The sequence below is a fragment of the Capra hircus genome, chromosome 10 (genome assembly GCF_001704415.2).
Source record: "Capra hircus breed San Clemente chromosome 10, ASM170441v1, whole genome shotgun sequence".
In the NCBI taxonomy this organism is placed as follows: Eukaryota; Metazoa; Chordata; class Mammalia; order Artiodactyla; family Bovidae; genus Capra; species Capra hircus.
The window spans coordinates 76,647,136-76,673,000 of NC_030817.1; the positions used below are offsets into that span (position 1 = coordinate 76,647,136).

A 25,865-nucleotide genomic window follows, 5' to 3' on the forward strand; every position below is an offset into this window, starting at 1 on the left:
AAAATCTTGTGGCTAGGGCCAGATCTATTCTCTGAGTGTGAGGATTCAAGCTTCCTCATTGCTGAAGATGTTTAGGCAGGCATACTAGCTCCGTAGGTATCCACTCACTTGGAATATGTAAGTGGAAAGGCATGAACCTGATTCACTTCCTGATCCAGGGCTGCTCCCCAGCCCACACCCAAATAAAAGCACCACAGGCCAGGCCAGCTCTTAAGAAGTTCATGGTGAGAGGAGGCCTTCAGAGATCTGAAGCCCAGTGGAGGGAAGCTGTGTCCCACTGAGCTGGCATTGCAACAGGAGGACTCATTGACAAGGTGAGGCCTACAGTGGAACATGGGTAAGGAGAGAAGACAGAGAAGGTATGGGTTCTGATCAGATAAGAGTACCCTCAGGTGAGTGACAAGGTGGACAAAGGAGGGACTAAATGTGGAGGGATGAGGACACATGGGGGAGAGAGGAGAGAGATGCTAGGGGCTGGGGGCACAAAATGAGGCTATGGAGGAGATGGGGATGGAGTCATGGAAGGGATGAAATGCAGAGAAATAAATAGGGACACAGAGACTCCGGGACACAGAAGGATCGATGTGAGGGAGAAGAGATGGAGCAAGGAATGGGAGGCATGAGGGGCAGAATGAATGAAAAAGGACAAGGTTACAAGGTGAGAGGGACAGAGCCCTAGGTTTAGGGAGTGTGGTCATGGCAGTTGTGGGCACACAGAGAGGAGAGGAGGGAAAACACACATGAGGAGGGAGGAAGGAAACAGGGGCAGGAAGATGCTGATCAGTTAGAAAAGCAGGTGTTCATTAAGACTTGAATGTCTATTCATGAAGCCACATCAGCACTGGCTGATCCCAGGCCCAGCTGAGAAAGTGAAGGGAAGTGCACACTTGTTCCCTTCACAGAATGCTTGGAAATTAACCCCTGAAATCCCCTTAAATTCAGAGGCAGCCCAGGAGGGTTAGAACTACTTTACCACATCACTGGGCTCCAGGCCCCAAGGAACTCTTAGAGAGGCTGTGGCCAGGCCCACCCACACTCCCCACACTCTCCTCTCAGGTAGGGCACTTGCCCCTCTCCCAGCTTATGCAGTTTTCCTGGCACCTCTTCAGGAGTGCGGCTCTCGGTTTTGGGTTCTCTGAAGCCAACTCCATGGAGACAGAGGTCACCATGGATGGAGGTTATTTGGGAGTTCCCTAGGAGTCAAACAGCCCAAGTGGCCCATCAAGCCTGTCACAAAGCTATGCATTTATCAACCTTTACTGAGCAGCCCCTTCCCAGGGAAACATTGTTCAGTCTTCTCCTAATTTCCACCTCCTGCTGACACCCCAACACTTTACCTCTCAAGACAAATCAACTGCAAAAAGGTAAAAAGCTTTCGAGGCTGTGCAGGTCCCTGTTGATGATCCCCACTTTACAGGACTTCCCATGTCTCTTCCTGTCCATCCCACCCTCATACACCCAGCAGCACAAACTGGGAAAGAAAGGGGTTCCCAGAATTCCCTCGTGGATCAGTAGTTAGGACTCTGTCCTTTCACTGCCAAGAGTCAAGGTTCCATTCTTGGTCAGGGAACTAAGATCCAACAAGACACAAGTTGCACTCAAAAGATAAAAGGGGAGGGGGGGTTCCAACACCTGAGCACAGGCTGCCCTTTCCCAGAGGGTGGCTCTGACTCCCCTGTGACCCGCCAGGTGCAATCCATAGTCTGGACTTGGGTGCACACAGAGCTGGGCCCCCATCTCCTGCTTCCACCTCCCAGCCTCTCCACATTATCACTGTTTCCTCAGCCCAAGGACACACACATCCTCCATATGTCCTTTCCCACTCCAGTTCCCGGTCCTGGGTCTTCTTAAAATGAGGTCAGACATTGCCCAGGGTATCTGAGAAAAGAAAGACGGGTGTCTGCTGTTCCTGATTGAAGAAGACCTCACTACCTAACCAGCCTGGGTTGTTCAGTGGTCTCTGGGCTTTAGCTACTTTAGGAGGCCCAACCCCTACCACCACTGACCCTTCTTCCCCCTAGAGCAAGCCCCAGTGGCCCCACCCTCACATCAGGGATAGCCACTTGTGCCAGCTCTTCTTGTGGCTTATCACAGGGTCATTAATTGTGACCAGAATGCCTGTGTGAAAGGTAACAGCTGGTAAGAGAGGAGGGCAGGGCCCCTGAGGGATCTAGGGACGTCAAATCTGCACTATCCCCTGGAGCCAGATACCTGTCTTCTGAGAAGAGCTAAGCAAGTAAATCATGAAGTATGATTGAGACCCAAGTGCTGAGAATTCTCCCCAACAGGTGCAACCCCTAGAGTCATAATATAAACCAGACCTTGAGAAGAACTCCAGGAGAAGTGAGGGTGGAGTCATTATGCAGCAACAAGAAGAAAAGGGTGGAGTGCGAGGGAATCAGGGAAGGGTCCAGAGCAAAGATTTCCTTGGAGAGAGTTTTAAGCATAAATAGGGTCCCCCTCCCCTCCAATTAGGGGTAGAGGATAGGCAATTCAGAGAGAGAAAAAGGCCAGAGACATTACACACATATGGCAGAGCACTGCGTGTTTAGAAAATTTCAAGTTTCTCTGTGGCACTGGGGATAATACAGAAATAAAATGTAGGCCTTGGGAGACGTCTCTTGAATATCATGCAAAACATTTCTATTTATAAAAAAAATATATAGACAGTTACCTTGAACTCAAGGATGGACAAGACACAAGCAATGGAAAGAACCTTCCTGCTGGCATCCCATTATACACCTGAGGAGAATGAGGGTCAGGGTGGACCCAAGGTCAGACACTTGTGTCTTGGTGCAGAAGCAAAAGCCAGTGTCAGATCCCCAACTCCCCAGGGCAGAGTTCTCACTACACAGTGTTGCCTGGTGTGCCGTGCATGGGGAACTGACCCTGGGGATGGACCCCCCAAAGGGCTTCAACTTCTCATTGTGAAACCATCCCCTTCTTCCTCTAGCCTTGGATATCCCCCTTCTACCTCTTTCTGCTGTGCCCTGTGGTGGGAGAAGGCTTTGCTGCTCACCCCACCTGTTGAGTTAGGGGCCTGGGAACTCATACTGGGGTAATAACAGAAGCACTTATATCAGAGCAGCTAGAGTGAGGAGCAAGGAGACAGGGTGAGGAGACAGGGCAACCTGTTTAGGAGGAAGGCTGCTAGTCCAAACAGTACCCCTCCCTCTCTTTAAAAGGCATCCCATGCTGGTTCTACCAAGGAAGCAAGGTCTCGAAAAAAGTCATTTGCTTAGAAATTTCTTGAGTCACCCATCTTCCATCTTCTGCTTTCTCCCTGGTGTTAATCACTAGGACAGTTCCAACCAGTCCAACACTGCTTTTTTCTCCACAGGTAGGGATATAGTCAAGAGACAAGCCACATGGGTGGGGAAGTCAAGGCAGGCATCTAAGATGGAGAGAGTCAGCCTTATGGAGTTTAGGAGACAACTCTCACACCTACTTGAGTGGAGTCTTTTAAGGAGTCACTAGGTTAAGCCTCTTGACCTACTGGCTGATCTGCTTCGAGCTTTGCATTTAACAGTCTCAATGCCTTCCCTCATTGCAATCTGATCTGGCTTGTGTTCTTGCTTCCTGAATATTAATTTCATTCTCCAGAAAGGCTAATCCTTAATCCCCCTCTGCTTTTTTGGTTCTGCTGCAACCTCAACTTTTGTCAATGTGTGTAAATTTATGTATACACAGCTCTTCGATGTGTTCACTCAAAGAGTCTGGTAATAGCAACATCCCAAGAGTGACAAGCATGATTAGCTTTTAGGCAGAACTTGGCTTTTATTTAAATACCATGTACTATCCTTAAAAGAGCCTTGGAGAAATGGCTCCCTGAAGAAATGGCTGCCCTCAGGGCTGGGACAGGGAGCACAGAAGAGGAGACTAGAATATCTTTAACCAGAAAGCAAGAAAATACCCAAACAATGATGGGAACATCAAAAGGACACAGAAGTCAGTGTAAGGGGCTCCCAATAGCCAAATCTGTGACAATTTGAGCAGCAAGATAATAATGAAAATAACAGATTTTATAAACAACTAAAAAAGTGAGAAACCATGAGGCTACACTGATACAATAAACAAATGAATAAGTTGATAGTTTGATAAAGAACAGGATATCGGCATAGTTTCAAAATAAAGTAAGTCTCCTACATAAGAAGGAGTTCTATTCTGAGAGCATGTTTGTAAGCCCTCTTTTTCATTAGTCCAGAAAAGTTAGCTGAGAAAGGCAACTGACACAACCTGCTATGTAGTACTATGCTATAACAGGTTTATAATACTTTTCACACAAATTAATATAAAAATAAAGAAATTTTAATCTTACAGTACAGTACCTTGAAAAGTAGAGTAGTACAGTACAACAGCTGGCATATAGGGGCTGGCATCAAGTGAACAGACGAGAAGAGTCACTAACGAGAGGAGGGAGAGGAGGCGGGAGTGGTTCAGCTGAAGGATCATCAGCAATAGGAGATGGAGGGCAGGCCGCAGTTTCACTCATACTTGGCATTGATGGCGCAAGTTCTGGTTCCTTGCTGGATTCAATTCTACCTGTTGTTCAGCCATCAGTCGTGTCCGACTCTTTGCGACCCCATGGACTGCAGCATGCCAGGCTTCCCTGCCATTCACCATCTCCTGGAGCTTGCTCAAACTCATGTCCATTGAGTCAATGATGCCATCCAACCATCTTGTCTTCTGTCGTCCCCTTCTCCTCCTGCCTTCAATCTTTCCCAGCATCAGGGTCTTTTCTAATGAGTTAGCTTTTTGCATCAGGTAGCCGAAGTATTGGAGCTTCAATTCTACCTACCCTCTTGTAAAAATGATCCAGTGATGTCTGGGTAGGAGCCCTTCTCCTCTCATTTTAAATGACACAGTAGCACTGGATTGCATTCTGAACAGTTTCTTCAAGCTTTGTGTGTCTTTCTATGTTCTGGTCCTGCGGCTCAAAAACAAACAGTGCCTCCTCAAGTAAAGAAAATCCCCTTGCCATTTCTCGTGTCATGAATCTCATCAGTTCTTCAGTTACTTCTTCCTCTTGTATCTCTTTGTCCTTTCTCTGGGCCTCCAATCCCATCAGGTCTTCATTAGTAACCTCCTTGTGTTGCACAGCACGGAGTTCAGTGAAATTATCCTCTTGCGGATCTAAGTCCAGCTTCTCACTGAGAGTCACTAAGTCACTGAAGACCTCTTTGGACTCTTCATTCACCTCCTCAAACCCACGAATTGTGAACAAACTGTGGGCAAAGGTGCTTGCAAACCCCATTCTCAGTAACATTGGAACCTCATGCCAAGCAAAGTCAAAATTTTTTATGGCCTTGTAGATATAGTCCTTCCAAAATTGGCACAAGGTTGTTCATGATTTGCCACTTGCCTTTACTGCTTGATGAAAAATATGACATAAATAATATTTCCAGAAAGTCAGTATATCTCCCTAGTCTTTAGGTTGGATGAGCAATGTAGTATTCAGAGGCAGATGCACTACTTTGATGTTGAGATGAAAGTCAGCCATGAATAGGGGGTGTCTGGGAGCACTGCTGAGCAGCAGATGAATGTTGAGTGGGATATCCTTCTCCAAGCAATACTTCTCTACCTCTAGGGTAAAGTGATGGAAAAACCAGTCCTGGAAAATGGTTTGCATAACCCAGGTTTTGGGGTTAGTTTCACATACAACAGGAAGAGTACCCTTGGCTATATTCTTAAGGGCTCTTGGGTTCTCTGAATGGTAAACTAAGAAAGATTCAGCTTCATATCCCTGGGAGCATTGCCACCAAACAACAGAGCTAGCCTATCGTTTGCTGTTTTATACCCTGGCATCAAACTTCTCCTCCTTCCTGATATAACTTCATCTGGCATCCTCTTCCAGTACAGTCCCAGCTGTGTGGTTTGTAATGGTTGAAAACTTTCCAAAACTCAATTTTTCAGTTTATATTTAAAAAGTGATGCACAATTAATTAAAATAGGTGCTCCTCTCAAACAGGGTGTTTGCTCAGAAGAGGAAATTGAGTGTTTGGACACCTTGTTGGATGCCAGTAGAGGCCCTACATCCTGCTACTTCTCTTTGGTTCTGTTAAAAACCAAAATTCGACTGAGTAAATTTGAAGATTTTATTGGTTTTGTTGAATCATTGATGAAAGGGGCAGCATCTCATCTAGTATATAAGAGAGGTGCTCCGAGGAGCCTGCAGTGGAAGGGTTTTATAGGCAGAAACTGGACGAAGCAAAAGTTATTGGTAAAAAAAAGAGAAAGGATTCTTTCCGTCAAGGTTCCCCTGCTGTTTGATTTCAGAGTTTCCTCATAAGAAGAACTGACTTACATAATACCTGCCTCACGTAGTTCTAGTGAAGGTTAAATATATGAGCTTTTCATAGAATGAAAGGTAACACTGATTACTGTAATTATTATGATCATGTCAAGTGCATTTGTTTTACTGGTAGGTAGCATGTCTTTAGCTAATGCCTAAAATACAGGGAGACTGAAAATGTAGAGGTGGGTGGACAAAAAGAGAAGGTTGGTAATTTTTAACAAGATAGTAGTGCCCTAGATTCAATACCAGTGAAGGTGGTTGCTGGGGGTCTGCGAGACAGCTGGCCTCCTGATGCTACCTGTTATGGTCTTTACAGACCAGGACCTGGGGACTGAAGTCGACGAAGAGGGACGCGGGGGACCCAAGTCTCGAGGGAAACAAGGGTGCTTCATTTGTAACAGCATATACTTATATATTTTCATACAAGGAAGCTTTAAGTAGCAAAAATAAAGTTGAGCAAAAACAAAACCAGATGAATAACAATCATCACAGGGCCAGAAGACAATCCATATTCTGGGTAATAGGGACATGACTGAATTGTTTACAGTAAAGTAAAAGGTCACTGAAGGGAATCCACGCATGCGTGTCCCATGACCTCAGTCCTGAGAACTGTGTGCAGCTCTGCTCACTCCTGTTTTCCAGGAACTGATAAGGAACAGAGGGCCCTTGAGAAACAGCACACAAAGGGAGGAAACAACATAGAGGATTCCTTAAAGTTGAACATCCCCTGACACTACCTGATATTTGAAACCATAGGATCTGAAAGTGATCCTGGTACCCTTGGGTCCACTTTCTATGCAGGCAACATAGCCGTTTTGTGAGTGGATACAAGTCAGTGTTGCATTGATGGTGGAGTTAGACAATTTTACAACAAAATATCGGGTGCTCACAGTTAGTCGTTTGTGGACAGGTAAAGAAGAAAGGAAACAGAAGCCCAGGATAAGGGTATTTCTGAAGGTTAATGCTGGGAGGTTGAGGTCAGGTGCAGGATGCTAACAGCTGTCACATAACCTTCTCTGGAAGTGTTTTCCTGGTTCTATAAAACCTACTTAGAACCTGTTCATGAGACCAAATTCTGTGGGTAAACAGAAAGTACAGTGGAGCAGCATCCTCCTGAGGGACCCCAACTTCTCTGCAGGCTTTTGCAAGGCAGTTCTTGGAGCTTGCCCAAGAAACAACATCTTTGGGATCCAGATCATTGCATGGGAATAATAAAACCTCAATCCTGTCTTGGGCAGGAATAACAATACAGGGATGTCAGAAAAAGCCAACTTGGGGACAAAAGGCCACATTTATCAAGTTTTGCCTCCTAGAACAAATCTCTAGTCCATTCAATTGAGTTAATATTTGACCCAATTGGGCCCAAGGAAGAGGGGAATGACTCTCCATGTTTTGTCCAAGAGTAGTGTCCTTGGTTTGTGTGTCTCTGACAAGACTGAGGATTTTCAGATCTAGTCTCTCCACCCTGTCCATCTGATCACTGTATGATCAGAACCGGGAGGGGCCTCCAGGTTCACTTAGCTGGAATCCGTCTCCAGGAACAAACAGTTGGAACCCCTCTGCAGTTGGAAGGAAACTTCTAGATTTTTATAAGATTCTTCCATCTGGGTAATCTATTATTTTATATATGTTTGTTTGTTTATATGCTATTTCTAGATGTCCATCCATCTCAATGAACCTATTTCCCCACCCTTTTAAAGCCTCTGGGACCAAGCTCATGAATTCAGAAGAAAATGAATTAGGTTCCAAAGTCTAAAATGAAAACAGATTTCTTTAGGGGATATTCTATATGCAAGGACACTACTCTTGGACTAAAAGAAAACTAGTGCAGCTGGGAGCAAGCGGAGGTTAAGGAGAGATTCCTAAATTGTGATAAAATCCCCAAAGAAGGTGAGACAGGTGCTGAAGGGCATCTGGAAGACCCCACCCTACCCCAGACACAGACAGTGTATGCGGCTTAACAAGGAAAAACAGAAGTATAGTTTTAGCTGTTTTCTTTCTTTCCTTTTTAATATTTATTATTTATTTGGCTGCACTGGGTCTTAGCATGGGAGATCATCCATCCTTGTTTTTAGCTACAGCATGGCAGATCTTTTTTTTTTTTTTTAGTTGCCGCATGTAGGATCGTTAGCTGTAGCATGAGGGATCTACTTCCCTGACCAGGGATGGAACCCAGCCCCTGCATTGGGAGCTTGGAGTCTTAGCCACTGGACCATCAGGAAGTCCTAGCACTGTTTTCTTAGAATGTGCATGGGTGCGTGCTCAGTCTTATCTCCTTCCCTGCTATTTACTTTCCTTTAGAAAGCTTTGGGGGAATTCCGTGTCAGTCCAAGTGTTTAGGAGTTTTTGCTTTTCACCCCCAAGGATGTGGGTTCATTCCTTTGTCAGGGAACTAAGATCCCACAAATCATACAGTGCCAACAAAAAAAAAGGGAGAGAAAAGTTCTTGGATGCTCTTTGAAAACAAAGTAAGTGGAACACATCCAAAGTTCAAAGGAAGGTACACTGGCTGTAGTTACTCATAATCCTATGTCAAGCTAATTTTTCGGTGCATAAAGTTTGATGGATCTGTTAAGTACAAAATATTGCCTGTGGGGAGAGGAAGAGAATGTTAATTTTTATAAAAACCAAGGGATTGGTTTGAGACACAGGATAAAGTTAGTCTAAAGAACATTTGGAACAAATTCCACTGACAATTAAGTGCTTGGGTCTAGAAGGACCTGACAATTATGTGCTTGGGTCTAGAAGGATCTGACCTAAATGAGTCTGACAATCCTTGACCAAATGTGAGGCCCTGCACTTTTGGCCTATGCAGATTCTGTACCATAAATATTCTGTCCTTGTTTGTTTTCTTCCCACAAATATTCTGTCTCTTATTTGTTTTTTCCCAATTCCATTTTACCTTCCTTTTTGGGAAATTTAGAACTGCAAACATGAGTGTGAAAGGTGTGAGTGGGGGAGCAGATGTTAAATAGGTGGCCATGGTGCATGTTTGCTAGGGTTTGGTTTCTGTATGTCTCAGGGAGTCATGATTAGAACACATGCATGCTAAGTCGCTTCAGTCGTGTCAGACTCTTTGCAACCCCATGGACTGTAGCCCCTCTGGCTTCTCTGCCCATGGGATTCTCCAGGCAAGAATACTGAAATGGGTTGCCTTGCCCTCCTCCAGGGGATCTTCCCAACCCAGGAATCTAACCTCAGTCTTCTGAGGCTACTACATTGCAGGCAGATTCTTTACCGCTGAGCTACTGGGGAAGCCCCTAAGATTGCAATGCTGCTAAGTTGCTTCAGTCGTGTCCGACTCTGTTTGACCCCAGAAATGACAGCCCACCAGGCTCCCCCGTCCCTGGGATTCTCCAGGCAAGAACACTGAAATTGGTTGCCATTTCCTTCTCCAATGCGTGAAAGTGAAAACTGAAAGTGAAGTCGCTCAGTGGTGTCTGACTGTTCGTGACCCCATGGACTGCAGCCCACCAGGCTTCTCCGTCCATGGGATTTTCTAGGCAAGAGTACTGGAGTGCGGTGCCATTCCCTTCTCCGATAAGCCTGAGCAAAATTTTGCTGAATTGTTACAGGATGAATGTGCAAATTTTGTACGTCAGAAATAAAGATGTACCTTCCCAGACTGGAACATGAGGACCTACAACCTCCCAACAAACAAGTGCCTTTTTAGGGAGCCAACCCTGGGGTAGGGTCAGCACCTTAACTAGAGGAGAAGAGGGCTGGGCTTACACACTGCACCTTAAAGGATGATGCACACCAATGAGACTGGGCTCAGATCACCCTGACATCTCTTTCTTTCAGCTGGTGCCTGTGACACCAACTAAATCTATACAAACTTATCTTTACAATTCCATGCTCACTGGACTTTTGCTAGTGAAACTAGAATGGCTCCCTTATGCTTAATGAGAGCCATGGAATTTCAAACTTTCATAGCAAGCAACTCTCATTTCATAGATAAGTTTATACCTGGAGAGGAAAATGGCATCAGTCATTAAAACATCTATTACTGAGGATCTGCTGTGAGGCAGGCAGTATGATTCAAGGTGAATAATATATGTCTAAAGCATAAAGTGTTTGGACAGAGACTGTTGCTGAGCCTGCCAGCTCACACGCCTTTCTGTGATCAGCGATATCCCCTGTACAATACTGACTCCTACAAGGACCCACCGGTTCCTCTAAGCGTGGGAGACAACATTTCGCTGCCACCTAATGACTCTTTTCGGTACAACCAGCTCAGGTTCTACTAGAGTTTTGAACTCTGGGATTCCGGCCTCTGTTCACAGTGTGACCATTAAGGATACTTCCACGCTTGACAGTCTGCCATTCTACAACTGCTTTTGATGTTAAAAGGCAATATTTTATCCATTGCAGAGCAAGAGACTTAACTGATTACAATTCGAGAAAAGTATCTTCCCAAAAAGTAGAAAGAAAATACACACCCAGGAGACTGCAACACCCTGGAAATGTAAAGAGCTTGGTGCGTGGGGAGCAGGCAGCCCAGCGGCTGTGGTGGAGCAGTGGCCCTGTAGGACGGCTTGTCATTCGTTTAGGTGTGACTCTCCCAGTCGTCTGCCACTTTCTTGCTAACCTCCCCAAATTATTTTTGCTGATTCTATTACAAATGATACTGTTATGTGCTTAATGGAAAACTTTTCAGGGACTATTTCAATATTGAGGAATGATTAAATAATTTCTAGTGTATAATCTGGTAATTTTTTGGCAATATACCAAATTTGTCTATAGCATGATAAACAGATAAAGATCAATGCCAGATGCTGATTAGAAAGGGAGGTCATTTCACTCAGCCTGTCATGTGGCTCCCCATGTAAACTGCAGAACCCCAAATGCTCTTATATTTCTAGAGTCACAATTGTACTCCCAGGACTGTTTAGCATCATGACAGGCTTAGTGCTACAACCGGTGACCTCTTTAAGAGCTGTGAAAGTATTTAATACGAAAATAAGTTTACTGACTTACACACAAGAAAAGCACAATATAAAAATTAATAATTTAATGTCCATGACACTATATCATTTATCTTTCAATTTAGGGTTCATAAAGATTATAGTATATATAAGAATAAATTTAAGGTCAAACTTTCATCCCATTATAAGAATTTTGCTGCATGTGTGATTGCCAGGATATCATGAAAAAGTGAAAGTGAAAGTCGCACAGTCATGTCCAACTCTTTGAGACCCCATAAACTGTAGCCCACCAATATCCTCTGTCCATGGAATTCTCCAAGCGAGAATACCAGAATGGGTTGCCATTTCCTTCTCCAGGGGATCTTCCCAACCCAGGGATCAAGCCTGGGTCTCCTACGTTGCAGGCAGACGCTTTACTAACTGAGCCACCAGGGAAGCCTACTTCTTGGGGAATTGGGTCTGCTTACTTGGCTTCCCTGGTGGCTCAGAGGTTGAAGCGTCTGCCTGGAATGCAGGAGAGCCAGGTTCAATCCCTGGGTTGGGGAGATCCCCTGGAGAAGGAAATGGCAACCCACTCCAGTACTCTTGCCTGGAGAATCCCATGGAGGGAGGAGCCTGGTGGGCTACAGTCACAGTCCATGGGGTCACAAGGAGTCGGACACGACTGAGTGACTTCACTTTCACTTTCACCTCAGGGTGAAACTGCTCTCGCTTCCCTTCTCACAGTCAACTGATGGGTTGACTTGTTCGGGGATGCTGTCTTCACCAGTCCTCTCTGATAGCCCTTCCCTGGGCTCAAGGTTCCCTGAAGGTCCTTCTTCTTAGCTCTCAGAGTACACCTTACTGTCTCTTCACAGTGAATTGGCACTCTCATCCTTTCCCCATGGGTGCTACATCCTGGATTAGCGAGGCACTGGATGTGTCTTAATGGTCTTGGTGTTCTGGGACCCAGCACAGTGCCTGGTACCCAACAGCGGCTTATGTAGTGCTTGGTATTAAATTAGTTAATAAATGAATTAAGGAATGTGAGTGGATTTTGAATTGCAACAACTGATATAAAGGTAAATTCTCAGTGATCCTCCAGGATAAGAAACAGTGGTTGTACTTGGAAGTTGTATTCAGGAAATGTTTTTATAGATGTTCCAAAGGAATCAGTTGAGAAGACATACGAGACTACTGAGGAAAGGAAAAGGAAAAAATTTATCCAGTGACAGAGGATACCTTATTCATGACACCCTGCCAGAGAGAAAAATCCTTGTCCTCTCAGCCCAGTTTGGCAATTCTGTTCTGTGCCCCTATTACATCTCCTTTTGCCCTTGGCAGGAGCCTTTGTTGGAAGAGATGGTGATGGTCCTGAGCCCCCTGTTTTTGCTCTTCATGCTGGGACTGAGTCTGACCCCACTGACCCTGGCTAAAGATGACCGCAGATACAAACACTTCCTGACCCAGCACTATGATCGCAGTCCAAAGGGCCGGGATAACAAATACTGTGAAATGATGATGGAGAAACGACACCTGACCAAACCTTGCAAAGACATCAACACCTTTGTTCATGGCAACAAGAATGACATCAAGGACATCTGTAAAGATAAGAATGGAAAACCTTACAGAGGCAATCTCAGAATAAGCAAGTCTCCCTTCCAGGTTACCATTTGCAAGCATAAAGGAGGGTCCACCCGGCCTCCATGCCATTACAAAGCCACCAAAGACTACAGAGTCATCGTTATTGGCTGTGAAAAGGGCTTGCCCGTCCACTTTGATGAGTCCTTTGTCCCTCCACGCAAGTAGTCGAGAGCTGGCTCTGCCTTCCTTCATAGCATTTCCCCCTTACACCGCAGCAACATTCATCGCTAGGAATCCAGAAAATGAGCTGCTGACCTTTTTTTTTCTGCTTTAGAATATACTTCATTAATAAAAATGTCTCTGAGTCTTCTCACTGATCCTTGGTCTATTGATCTTTCTCCATTTCCCCTGTTCAATTGAAAGGGTTGGATGGGAAAGCAATGCCTGTCTTCTTGTCAGTCAGTTCCTGATCAGGCATTCAAGGAGTGGACTTTACTTTTCTGTGAAGGTAAAAATGTTAAATTCATCTTACAGAGATTGTTGGGAAAATTCCAAGGCTTAAGGCCCCTAACCAGAATTTTTAGGAGAAGCAAATTGTTTTTGCTGTCACCTAATAATTATTTTCACAAATGTTAAGCCTTAGGAAGAAGAGTTTAGTACTAAATATCAACAGATTAATTACACTTTCTTTCCCTCTTTCTCTCTCACACACACACACACAAACACACCCACCCACACATTATTTGGTAATCCTGCATAAATAACAAAACCCATTCAGGGTAGCCACCTCTTACCTTAAGTAGAAAATAATTTGATATTGTTTTGACTGGAAAACTCCCAAGATATTCTCATGATTATTTTATATAAAGATAAAAGACTGATTACTACATTATTTTATCTTTAATATTTTATTAACTGTTATCTAGCAACTCTGAGGTCTTGAGGAGGTCATACAAAGATTTCAAGCTTTTCCCTTGTTCTTCAACTTGATATGTTTCCAAATAAATACAAGCTTAAGTTAATAGACAGTCTCTGTAAAATATGCTAATTAATCCATGAGTTCAATGTTACCTAATTTCATCAACAGATGCCTGGATATCTTACTTAGAAAATAGTTAATAAACTACAATTATGCATTGCTGCTGCTGCTGCTGCTGCTGCTGCTAAGTCACTTCAGTTGTGTCAGAATCTGTGCGACCCCATAGATGGCAGCCCACCAAGCTCCCCCGTCCCTGGGATTCTCCAGGCAAGAACACTGGAGTGGGTTGCCATTTCCTTCTCCAATGCATGAAAGTGAAAAGTGAAAGTGAAGTCGCTCAGTTGTGTCTGACTCCTAACAACCCCATGGACTGCAGCCCACCAGGCTCCTCCACCCATGGGATTTTCCAGGCAAGAGAGCTGGAGTGGGGTGCCATTGCCTTCTCCGTATGCATCGCTAGTTCTGCCATTTTATGAATAACTATCATGGTCACAGTATTCCCCATGGTGGCCTCCCCTGCTGCCTACATCCCCTGAAATGGACCAAAAGCCCTGGTTCCTCAATACTTGGGTTATAATCCGGTGTCTTGGTGCCACACAGAGCCCAGCCTCACTGCAAGTATTCAATTTGTGGAGGAAGGGATGGAAGAGTAGGTTACTGGTTCATCTATTTCAAAAGCGAAAACATTGTCATTTCTTTCCAAAGAAGGAAGAAGAATTTTCCAAACCTCTTTATTGGAAAATTTGTCTTACTATAAAAATCAAAAAATCCTTAGGAAGCAAGATATTAACAATGTTTGATAGACTATCTGAAAAATTTTTTTTTTCTGGTTCTCCAATCACTGGTGAAAGCGAAGTCACTCAGTCGTGTCCAACTCTTTGCAAACCTATGGACTGTAGCCCACCAGGCTCCTCCTCTGTCCATGGGATTTTCCAGGCAAGAATACTGGAATGGGTTGTCATTTCCTACTACAGGGGATCATCCCAACCCAGGGATCAAACCCACATCTCTTGGATTAAACTCAGGTCTCCCACATTGCAGGCAAACTCTTTACCTTCTGGGCCACCAGGGAATCCCAATCACTGGTGGCGTGTATTAATTGTTCAGTCACATCTGACTCTTTGCCACCCTATGCACTGTAGCTGGCCAGGCTCCTCTCTCCATGGGATTTTCCAGGCAAGAATACTGGAGTGGGTGGCCATTTCCTACTCCAGGGGATCATCCCAATCCAGGGATCAAGCCCACACCTCCTGCCTCTCCTGCGTTGGCAGGAGGACTCTTTACCACTAGTGTAGCCTGAGTAGCCTGCAGTTCAGTGTAGTTGTTATTTTATCAGATTGAAGCCAACAAAGGAAACCAAGAGAAATGGAAACCCTAAAAATGATCATTGCTGACACCTACTGGATGCTTAGGCAGGCATTGTGATAAGCACTTTACACTGATTTTATTATTTCTTCTTTACAACATTCCTTTAAGGAGAAGGACCCTATGGACCTTGCCCCCACACCACGTCCTCTGCCTGTCTTTTGTCTGTGGAAAACTTCAGTCAAAGAATAAGTTATAATGAGAGAAATGAGAAACATAGAAACAAAGGGAAACAGTCAAAGGAGACTAAATAATAATGTAGTCAAGGACCCTTATTTCTTTCTCAAGGGCTATAGATAATATTCTGAGCCACATCCCGTGAACTGTCTTACAGATACTAAAACACCAGGTGGAGAAGTTATCGTCATGATGACCAGACTGTTCCAAGGACAGGAGCTGCCACAGTTCCGAGAACTGGCCACAAAGAGACGGGAACAAATGAATGCTGGAACTGAAGACTAGCTGTACCTAAAGCAACCAACATGTCACTAGTCAGACCACCGGTGACCAACCTGAAGATGACTGTCAGAGATGACTGTGCTGTTTCTGCATGTAGTCCCCCACCCCCACTTGTGTCTGTAAAAGCTCTTGTCCCACTGGTTGCAGGGGTAGGGGGAGGCGGCCTTTGGATAGATGTCCACCACCCTCCCCCCACAGTTGCAGGCATCTGAAATAAAGCAAACTTTCCTTTCCACCAATCTGGCCTGTTTATTGCCTCTTAAGCGGTGAGCAGCTGGACTCCCTACACTCTTCCGGTAACATTGAAGTGAAAGTGAAAGTCGCTTAGTCATGTACAACTCTTTGTGACCCCACGGACTGTAGTCCATGGAATTCTCTAGGCCAGAATAGTGGAGTGGGTAGCCTTTGCAACCCCATGGATTTATACTGTCCATGGAATTCTCTAGGCCAGAATACTGGAATGGGTAGCTTTTCTCTATGGGATCTTCCCAACCCAGGGATCCTCCCACATTGTGGGCAGATTCTTTACCAGTAGAGCCACAAGGGAGGCCTGGTAGCATTTTCATTACACCTATTCTACTTCTGAGGAAATATACTGAGAGAAGGTAAGTTATTTCTCCAAGATCATACAGTTAGTGTGGTAAAACTAGGTCTTTCAGATCACCATATCAAAAGAAGTTCTTACTGAGATTAAACATGTCAGCAGAGCAAGCCATTGGTGCAAGCTCTAACCTAAAAGTATGTCTTGTGGGGACTTGGGGATTATTTAATTTTCCGTTGTAGGCAGAAGCTTGAGAGGCACCCATTGATGTCTGCATTGAACTCTGTTCATAGTATTTTTCCTTGTCTTACTAAGTCAGTTGGTTACTGTGACTGAGGCCATCCATGCTCTTGTTTGAAAAGTAAAATCTTCTCTGTAGCTAGTCGTGTTGCTAAACCATGTTGTTGGTCACAAAGAAGCAAAATGAGAGAAAGGAGACAGAATTGTGCACAATTCGTTTTGGGACAGACAACACAAAGTACATTGTGGTGATGAAGCTCTTACCCAAGTGCTAAGTATATCTTCAGAAGTTGTATGCAGTGGTCCTGGGGTGAGGAGTAAATCGAGCATCATTTCTTCCTGCCACCCTGCTTCCCACAACTCCTTCAGTTCCCTCTCCTCCTAACTCTATATCGCGTATCTGCAGCAGCAGACACAGCAATGTGACACAGAGCTTTGGGTCTTTCTGTGCACAGGCAAAACGTGGTTGTGAACTGAGAAGATACCATTTAAACAAATGATAGTTATGCTTAATTCTGATCATTATTGTTAAGGGGAGGCTGTAGGTGGAATAAGATGCAAGTCCCTCATCAGCATTATAATCACACACAGTGTGATCCACCATCATGAAGCAGCATCTTTGAAAACAAAGGATAGACAGTAGTAACTGTATGTATCAAACTAGGAACTCAGCTGGGCCTAAACCTTAGACTGCACGTGTAGAAAATGGCTTGTCTGATGCTTCAAAAATTGTCCTTGCTACTTTGGGTTTGCTCACTTCCTGTTGAATCTGGGATGATTTTCCTTGCCCCTTGGTCTTCTCTAGGCATCTCCAAGGCAGTGATGGCTCTCCAGAGGACCCAGGCCTTTCTTCTGCTCTTGCTGCTGACCCTGCTGGGGCTGGGGCTGGTACAGCCCTCCTATGGCCAGGATCGCATGTACCAACGATTCCTGAGGCAACACGTGGACCCCAATGAGACAGGAGGCAACTTGATGATCCAAGATGGATGATGACTTCACATCAGTGCAAGCACTTCAACACTGTCATTCATGAAGATCTTTGGAACATCCGTAGTATCTGCAGCACCACCAACATTCAGTGCAAGAATGGCTGGATGAACTGCCATGAGGGTGTAGTAAAGGTCACAGACTGCAGGGAGACAGAAGTTCCCAACTGCAGATACCGGGCCAAGGCCAGCAGCACAAGTCAGCCTTTGAAGTTTGACTCCTTTGCTCCAGGCTATTCTCAGAGTAAACCCAAGTGTTCCAGATGAAAAGATGCAGGACTGGTTCTTTTAGTAAGGCTGTCTTATCCCCTCCCCCCAACTGCTGCCAATCAGTTGGAGGGCTGTGCCTCCCACTGACTGTTATTCCTTCTGTCCTTCCTTCACAGCTGCAGACTTCTTGGCTCTAAGGAAAGGGGAAAGACACACACTCTCTGCTCCACACATCCATAAACTGATCCCCACTACAACCAGTGACAGGAGTGTTGGATCTAAATAGGGTGAGTTATGGTTAGAAGCGCTGGTGCTGAGGATGCTTAGAGGGAAAGGCCCAGGAATGCTGGAAGGGGAAATTAAGATGGTGGGATTAAGAATAGACAGTGATCCAACTCGTAAGAACTAATGAACTGGATTCAATCTTACTGATACAGTTTTTATAGCCTCTCCTCACTTTTCTTAAGCATAATATCACCATCCCTTGGTATCCATGGGATATTGGTCCAGGATCCTCCATGCCCAGGATACCAAAATGCAAGCATGCTCAAGTACCTTGTATAAAATAGCACAGTGTTTGCATCTAAACTATATACTTATCTCTGCTGCTGCTGCTGCTGCTAAGTTGCTTCAGTCGGGTCCGACTCTGTGCGACCCCATAGACGGCAGCCCACCAGGCTCCCCATCCCTGGGATTCTCCAGGCAAGAACACTGGAGTGGGTTGTCGTTTCCTTCTCCAATGCATGAAAGTGAAAAGTGAAAGTGAAGTTGCTCAGTCGTGTCCGACCCTCAGCGACCCCATGGACTGCAGCCTACCAGGCTCCTCCGTCCGTGGGATTTTCCAGGCAAGAGTACTGGAGTGGGTTACCATTGCCTTCTCTGATACTTATCTCTACATCATTTTTAATACCTAAACAAGGCAAATTTTATGTAAATAGCTGTAAATACAATGTAAATGCTATGGAAATAGTTGAGTGTTGCTTTTTAGAACTTTTTGGGGAAAAGAAAATTTTGGTATGGGGGGGTGATTTTTAATCAGTGTCTGTGGTTGGTGGAATCCCTGGGTGCAGAGCAGGTGGATTCAGAGGGCCAATTGTACACTGAAGTACTTTGAATCCTGGTCTTCTCATCTTGTTTAGGCCTTTTGAACCAGGGATAGGGTATCACAAAAGAGAAGATACCTACCCCTTGTGCTATATTTGGCATAATACTTGACATTCTCAGAAATGTTCTCAATAAATGCATCTCATTAGACTCTCACAGGTCTGAGGGATGGATTATTAGGCCCGTTTTGAGGCATCATGTTCAGAGAGTTGAGAATTAGAATAGAGATTCCACAGCATCAGGCATACTCCTCATGGTAAATGAGGACAGAGAGCTAGTTTAAAGGGGAGACTTTTTCAAGCAGTTCTCTGCCCTAATTTGAATAGAATATCTCTTGTGATGGCAGCTTCAATCTTGATATTTGATTGATTAAAACAATATTTCAAAACTGGAGCTCCTTATGATAACATTCTTAATGACAAATCAAGATCAATTATAATGACAATAATTAGGGAAATGACTTCTGAGAAGGGGTGTGTGTAGTCAGAAGTGAAAACATGTTTCACAGGCTTTGGGGAAGTGTCGTAAGGGAGACAAGATCCTAGAAAGCACCATCTTGCAGAATCAGTATAGTTGCAGCCTAGGATTTCAAGGAACCAAAGTCTCCTGCTTGGAAACTATTCTCCAAGTCTCTATTCATATTCTGCATCCCTTTTAAAGGGATGTGTGTGCTCAGTTGCTTCAGTCATGTCCGAGTCTCTGTGACCCCATGGACTGTAGCCAACTAGGCTGTTCTGTCCAGGATTCTCCAGACAAGAATACTGGAGTGGGTTGCCGTGCCCTCCTCCAGGGGATCTTCCTGACCCAGGAATCAAATCTTGGTCTCCAGTGTCTCCTGTACTGAAGGTAGATTCTTAACCACCGAGCCAGCAAGGAAGCCCCTTTAGAGGGACAATCCTTTGCAATTCACAAACATAAAGCTTAAAATCCCATTTTCGTTAAGATACACACTCTTTTGAAAATTGATGTGGATGCAAAACAGCTAGCTAGAGCAAGATTGGTTCTTCAGTTCAGATGGAAGAGAGGGCAGACAGGAGGTATTTGGAATTGCCGAAATAAACTTCAATTTTTTTACAACTTTGCTCTTGTCTCAGACAGGCTATAGCATATTTTCATTTCTTATACACTTTATTATCTAATGAGACTTATCTTCCAGCCTGGAAACCAAATGGTAAAATTGGGTCCAAGTGCCTACACTGACAGAGAAAGGAATTTTAAGGTGGAGCTCAGCTCTTGGGGCAGTGGTGAGATAACGCTTTCCTCTCTCTTCCCTGTGGATCCACAGGTGGTCCTGGTGACTGAAATGGCACCCACTCTAAAGGTCCTAGGCTCTCTGTTGGCTCTGCTGTTCCCTCTATGTGGGCTCCTTGTACACAGCCAGAACCTTTCCTGGAGGGAATTTATGAAACAGCACCACCTGAGCACAAATTGGGAATTCAGCAAGTACAAATGCAATGATCTGATGAGGGAAAGAGGCATTCCAAAAGACAAGAACTATCACATCTTCATCTACACCTTATGGCACAAAATTGAGCGCATATGCCTGAGGAACTGGAGAGACCGCTACAGAAATGTGTATATATGGGCCCCATATCCCTTCAAGACACTCAAGTGCATCCGGAAGAACAGCAAAGGCGATTACAAAGATTACAAGAGCTACGGCTACATTGAATTCCATTGCAGCATGAATGGGTTTGTTGATGTTGTAGAGGACATGCGGTTATTAGAGGACATCAGCAACTAGAAAGTCCACCCACACCCACAGCTTTCAGTGTTCAGTGCTTGCAAGCGGTGGCCCCACCTACATCAAGAGCCCTTACATTTATGGGCCAATGGTTTCCAACCACTTAGAGTTGTTTCACGTGGCTTTTTGCTCTCATAACTTGGCCTGTGTTGTTTCTCTGCCTGAAATACCATTCTGCTCTCGTTTATCTGATTTCCTTCTACATGTTTATTTCGGTTTGTTTTGTTTTTTAAAGATTCAGCACCTATGGCATCTTTCTGACTAATCTGGGAAATTTTCTGATATTGATTCTCCTTATACCTTTGCAAGCTGGATGATCTTTCCGTCCCTAAATAAATTATATCGTTTCAATGTGTGTGAAATTTATTTATGTGTGCAGGGTATGTGTTGTGTGATTAGTACAGGTGTTCTAAGTGTGTGTCATATACCTTTTGCTTCAATGTGATTTGTGCTTTATGTAGGCGTGTAGTATATGTGTGTATTTAAAGCATATACTAGTTTTTGTTGTGTGTGTGATGAAAGTATAACTGTTTATGTGCTAAGCTGGGGAGATTTTGTAAGCATTGATGGTGGGGACATGCTGAGATCCACCCAGATTGGTTGACGTGACCAGAGCTGATTAGGTATAAAATATGTAGCATGTTCCTGGCACATGGCAGCTGCTCAGCCATCACTGTTCTTCCTTCCTCATCCTTTGACTTGGTATTTTAACTTTGCCAAAATAAACATGACAAATGCCTATCAATCATCTCTCTTCCTTGCTTTTGTTAAGAATGTCTCTAAGGAGGCTATTGCATTTTAGATGAGTTAAATTGTTGTGTCTCCTGATGAATAGTACATTAAGTAGATGATATGAGCAAAATGAATTTATCTGATAAACAACCATGTTCACATGGCAGAGATATAGGGTAAGGATTTGTTGTTGTTTAGTACTTAAGTCTTGTCTGGTTCTTTTGAGACTCCATGGACTGTAGCCCACCAGCCTCCTCTGTCCATGGGATTTCCCAAGTAAGAATACTGAAGTGAGTTGCCATTTCCTTCTCCAGAGGTTCTTCCTAGCCCAGGGATCAAAGCTGCATCTCCTGAATCTGCACTGGCAGGCAGATTCTTTACCACTGAGTCACCAGGGAAGCTCCAGAGTAGGCAAAGAGGACTTTAAAAATGGGGCTTAAGACTTACATTTTGTTGGAGGAAAGAGGAAGTAGATTGGAGAAGGAAACGTTAAAGACACAAGTAAATAGTGCTCACCGAAGCTGTTTGCTAAATTAAGGATAGAGAAACAGAGTAAGTAATGTTCATGTCATATAGTTTTGCCTGGGACAGGTATTTGAAGGAGAAATACTGAGCTTTAAAGGACTGTGTACTTCAATCTCCTGCATCACTGAGTGACTCAAGCCCTGAAACTAATAGGGACAGAGTAATGGGGCAAAGTAGATGATTAGATAGTTAATTCCACTAGAGGATTGTAAACAAAGAAAAAAGTATGAGAGATCCCTATAAACTAATGATTACTCAAGAAAGCAGGTTTGCTTAACCACAAAACTGAACAGGCTTGGTTACAAATAAAATCCGCACAGCAGAAGCATGAAACATGTCCCCAAACAATTAAACGCTGGTGGCATCAGACCAAGTATTCTTGCCTGGAGAATCCCATAGACAGAGGACCCTGGCTGGCTACAGCCCATGGGGTCTCAAAGAATTGGACACTACTGAAGCAGCTTAGTACGCACCCACGCTGATTCTGAATAAACCTATCTTTGCTGGAGAAATATCTGGCAGTCTATTTGTTTCAGGTCAACATAGTATAATAGCCTTGTGTTGTTGCTTAGTCTTTCCCATATCCACTTCCCCTATTTGGATAGATGTATATTCATTCGCTGTGGATGATTATTCCAATCATGAAATGAAAAGATGCTCACTCCTTGGAAGCAAAGTTATATAACCTAGACAATTAAAAAGCAGAGATATCACTTTGTCAACAAAGGCCCATATATTCAAAGCTATGGTTTTTCCAGTAGTCTACTGTAGAGTTGGATCATAAAGAAGGCATGTACTCCTTTTCCTATTTGGAACCAGTCTGTTGTTCCATGTCCAGTTCTGTTGCTTCCTGACCTGCATACAGATTTCTCAAGAGGCAGGTTAGGTGGTTTGGTATTCCCATCTCTTTCAGAATTTTCTACAGTTTATTGTGATCCACACAGTCAAAGGCTTTGGTATTGCCAATAAAGCAGAAATAGATGTTTTTCTGGAACTCTCTTGCTTTTTCCATGATCCAGAAGATGTTGGCAATTTGATCTCTGGTTCCTCTGCCTTTTCTAAAACCAGCGTGAACATTAGGGAGCTCACAGTTCACGTATTGCTGAAGCCTGGCTTGGAGAATTTTGAGCATTACTTTACTAGCATGTGAGATGAGTGCAATTGTGTGGTAGTTTGAACATTCTTTGGCATTGCCTTTCTTTGGGATTGGAATGAAAACTGACCTTTTCCAGTCCTGTGGCCACTGCTGAGTTTTCCAAATTTGCTGGCATATTGAGTGCAGCACTTTCACAGCATCGTCTTTCAGGATTTGAAACAGCTCAACTGGAATTCCATCACCTCCACTAGCTTTGTTCGTAGTGATGCTTTCTAAGGCCCACTTGACTTCACATTCCAGGATGTCTGGTTCTAGATTAGTGATCACATCATCATAACTATCTGGGTCGTGAAGATCTTTTTTGTACCATTCTTCCATGTATTCTTGCCACCTCTTCTTAATATCTTCTGCTTCTGTTAGGTCCATACCATTTCTGTCCTTTATCGAGCCCATCTTTGCATGAAATGTTCCCTTGGTATCTCTAATTTTCTTGAAGAGATCGCTAGTCTTTCCCATTCTGTTGTTTTTCTCTATTTCTTTGCATTGATCGCTGAAGAAGGCTTTCTTATCTCTTCTTGCTATTCTTTGGAACTCTGCATTTAGATGCCTATATCTTTCCTTTTCTCCTTTGCTTTTCACCTCTCTTCTCTTCACAGCTATTTGTAAGGCCTCTCCAGACAGCCATTTTGCCTTTTTGCATTTCTTTTCCATGGGGATGGTCTTGATCCCTGTCTCCTGTACAATGTCACGAACTTCATTCCATAGTTCATCAGGCACTCTATCAGATCTAGTCCCTTTAATCTATTTCTCACTTCCACTGTATAATCATAAGGGATTTGATTTAGGTCATACCTGAATGGTCTAGCGGTTTTCCCTACTTTCTTCAATTTAAGTCTGAATTTTGTAATAAGGAGTACATGATCTGAGCCACAGTCAGCTCCTGGTCTTGTTTTTGTTGAGGGAAATTGACAATTACAATGGAAATCTCCATTTGTAAGGATGCCTCCCTCTTTTTCCAGGAAGGAAAAAATGACTCTAATCATAAAACACACTTATCAACTAAAATCTGCATGACAAAACTTACCTTTGTTTACTGTACCTTTCCTGGTCGCCTCCCATAATTTGCTGCCTCCACGTTCTTCTTTCTTTGTTTTAGCTGGAGAGAGAATGTAAGCCCAAGTTTTAGCCACTTCATTGAGTTGTTCATCACTGAACTTCTCTCATGTCTATGTGGGGTATTCACACTAATAAACTTCTGTCCAATTTTCTTTCGTTAATCTATCTTTTGTTATAGAGACCCTAACTGAGAACTGGAAAAGAAACATGGAAAAGTTGTGTTTTTTTTTTTTCCCCCTACACTGTCATCAGAGTCTAAATCTCAAGTAGTGATGCAAGGATTTTTTTTAAAGATAAAGTGGATTCACGCCCATTTGGCACTGTTCAGCCTTTGATCCAATTTCTTGGATTCCAGCTTTTCAAAGAAAGATCCTGCTGCTATATTTTTTGCGTATTGTAATCTCTCCCAAATTCTTCCAGTAGATCCCCACCCATTCGCACAACTGAAACAAGAGAGACGGGGCCAGGACACAACCTCTGAAAGAATGACATAAGCCCTAGAGGATATGACATAAACTGTTTAGCACCAACTAGGTCCATTATGGCAGAAGATTTGACTCCCAGTAGACACTGCATGGATCACAATAACTGTGGAAAATTCTGAAAGAGATGGGAATACCAGACCACCTGACCTGCCTCTTGAGAAATCTGTATGCAGGTCAGGAAGCAACAGTTAGAACTGGACATGGAACAACAGACTGGTTCCAAATAGGAAAAGGAGTACGTCAAGGCTGTATATTGTCACTCTGCTTATTTAACTTCTATGCAGAGTACATCATGAGAAACACTGGACTGGAAGAAACACAAACTGGAATCAAGATTGCTGGAAGAAATATCCATAACCTCAGATATGCAGATGACACCACCCCTTACGGCAGAAAGTGAAGAGGAACTAAAAAGTATCTTGATGAAAGTAAAAGAGGAGAGTGAAAAAGTTGGCTTAAAGCTCAACATTCAGAAAACGAAGATCATGGCATCCGGTCCCATCACTTCATGGGAAAGAGATGGGGAAACAGTGGAAACAGTGTCAGACTTTATTTTTTGGGTTCCAAAATCACTGCAGATGGTGACTGCAGCCATGAAATGAAAAGACGCTTACTCCTTGAAAGAAGTTATGACCAACCTAGATAGCATATTCAAAAGCAGAGACATTACTTTGCCGACTGAGGTCCGTCTAGTCAAGGCTATGGTTTTTCCTGTAGTCATGTATGGATGTGAGAGTTGGACTGTGAAGAAGGCTGAGCACTGAAGAATTGATGTGTTTGAACTGTGGTGTTGGAGAAGACTCTTGAGAGCCCCTTGGACTGCAAGGAGATCCAACCAGTCCATTCTGAAGGAGATCAGCCCTGGGATTTCTTTGGAAGGAATGATGCTAAAGCTGAAACTCCAGTACTTTGGCCACCTCATGCGAAGAGTTGACTCATTGGAAAAGACTCTGATGCTGGGAGGGACTGAGGGCAGGAGGAGAAGGGGACGACCGAGGATGAGATGGCTGGATGGCATCACTGACTCAATGGACGTGAGTCTGAGTGAACTCCGGGAGTTGGTGATGGACAGGGAGGCCTGTCGTGCTGCAATTCATGGGGTCGCAAAAAGTCGGACACGACTGAGGCACTGAACTGAACTGAACTGAGACTTTGAGCTCATTATATACTCATTGTAATACTTTAGCATCCAAATACATAGCAAAGGTGCTATGACAATTTCAAGGTTAACCATTTAAGGGTAAAACAAACAAAAAAAAGCAGTTGTCCAACTCCTGGAAATCTCCATCTCTTCTCTGAAATGGTTGGCATAATCCTCCCAATCCTTAGCCTATGAAATTACCTGGCCCATAAAAACCAACCACCCCATGTTTTAAGGCCTTTTGCCCTCTTCTGAGATGGCCCACACTCTCTGTGGAGTTTGTTTTTTCCTCCCAAGGCTGTTCTTACCTTTTGAGACAGATCTTTTGTCTATGGAATGTGTATATCTCTAATTAA

At 43.9% G+C, this 25,865-nt stretch overlaps 2 protein-coding genes and 1 pseudogene across 2 annotated transcripts; all 3 read left to right on the forward strand.

Moving 5' to 3' along the window:
• On the forward strand, nt 214-13,163 carry LOC102174398 (angiogenin-1). Its single transcript, XM_005685392.2, has 2 exons — nt 214-314; nt 12,547-13,163. The coding sequence occupies exon 2, from the start codon at nt 12,565-12,567 to the stop codon at nt 13,009-13,011; it is 447 nt and encodes a 148-aa protein (XP_005685449.1). The 5' UTR covers nt 214-314; nt 12,547-12,564; the 3' UTR covers nt 13,012-13,163.
• On the forward strand, nt 17,162-17,623 carry LOC102174746 (annotated as a pseudogene).
• LOC108636867 (epididymal secretory protein E3-beta-like) lies at nt 19,839-20,414 on the forward strand. Its single transcript, XM_018053776.1, has one exon. It carries the CDS (start codon nt 19,839-19,841, stop codon nt 20,412-20,414), a length of 576 nt encoding a protein of 191 aa, XP_017909265.1.

Excerpts from the sequence above, each read along its gene's own strand:
- LOC102174398 (XM_005685392.2), top strand. The coding sequence starts at position 12,565 with ATGGTGATGGTCCTGAGCCCCCTGTTTTTGCTCTTCATGCTGGGACTG.
- LOC108636867 (XM_018053776.1), top strand. The coding sequence starts at position 19,839 with ATGGTAAAATTGGGTCCAAGTGCCTACACTGACAGAGAAAGGAATTTT.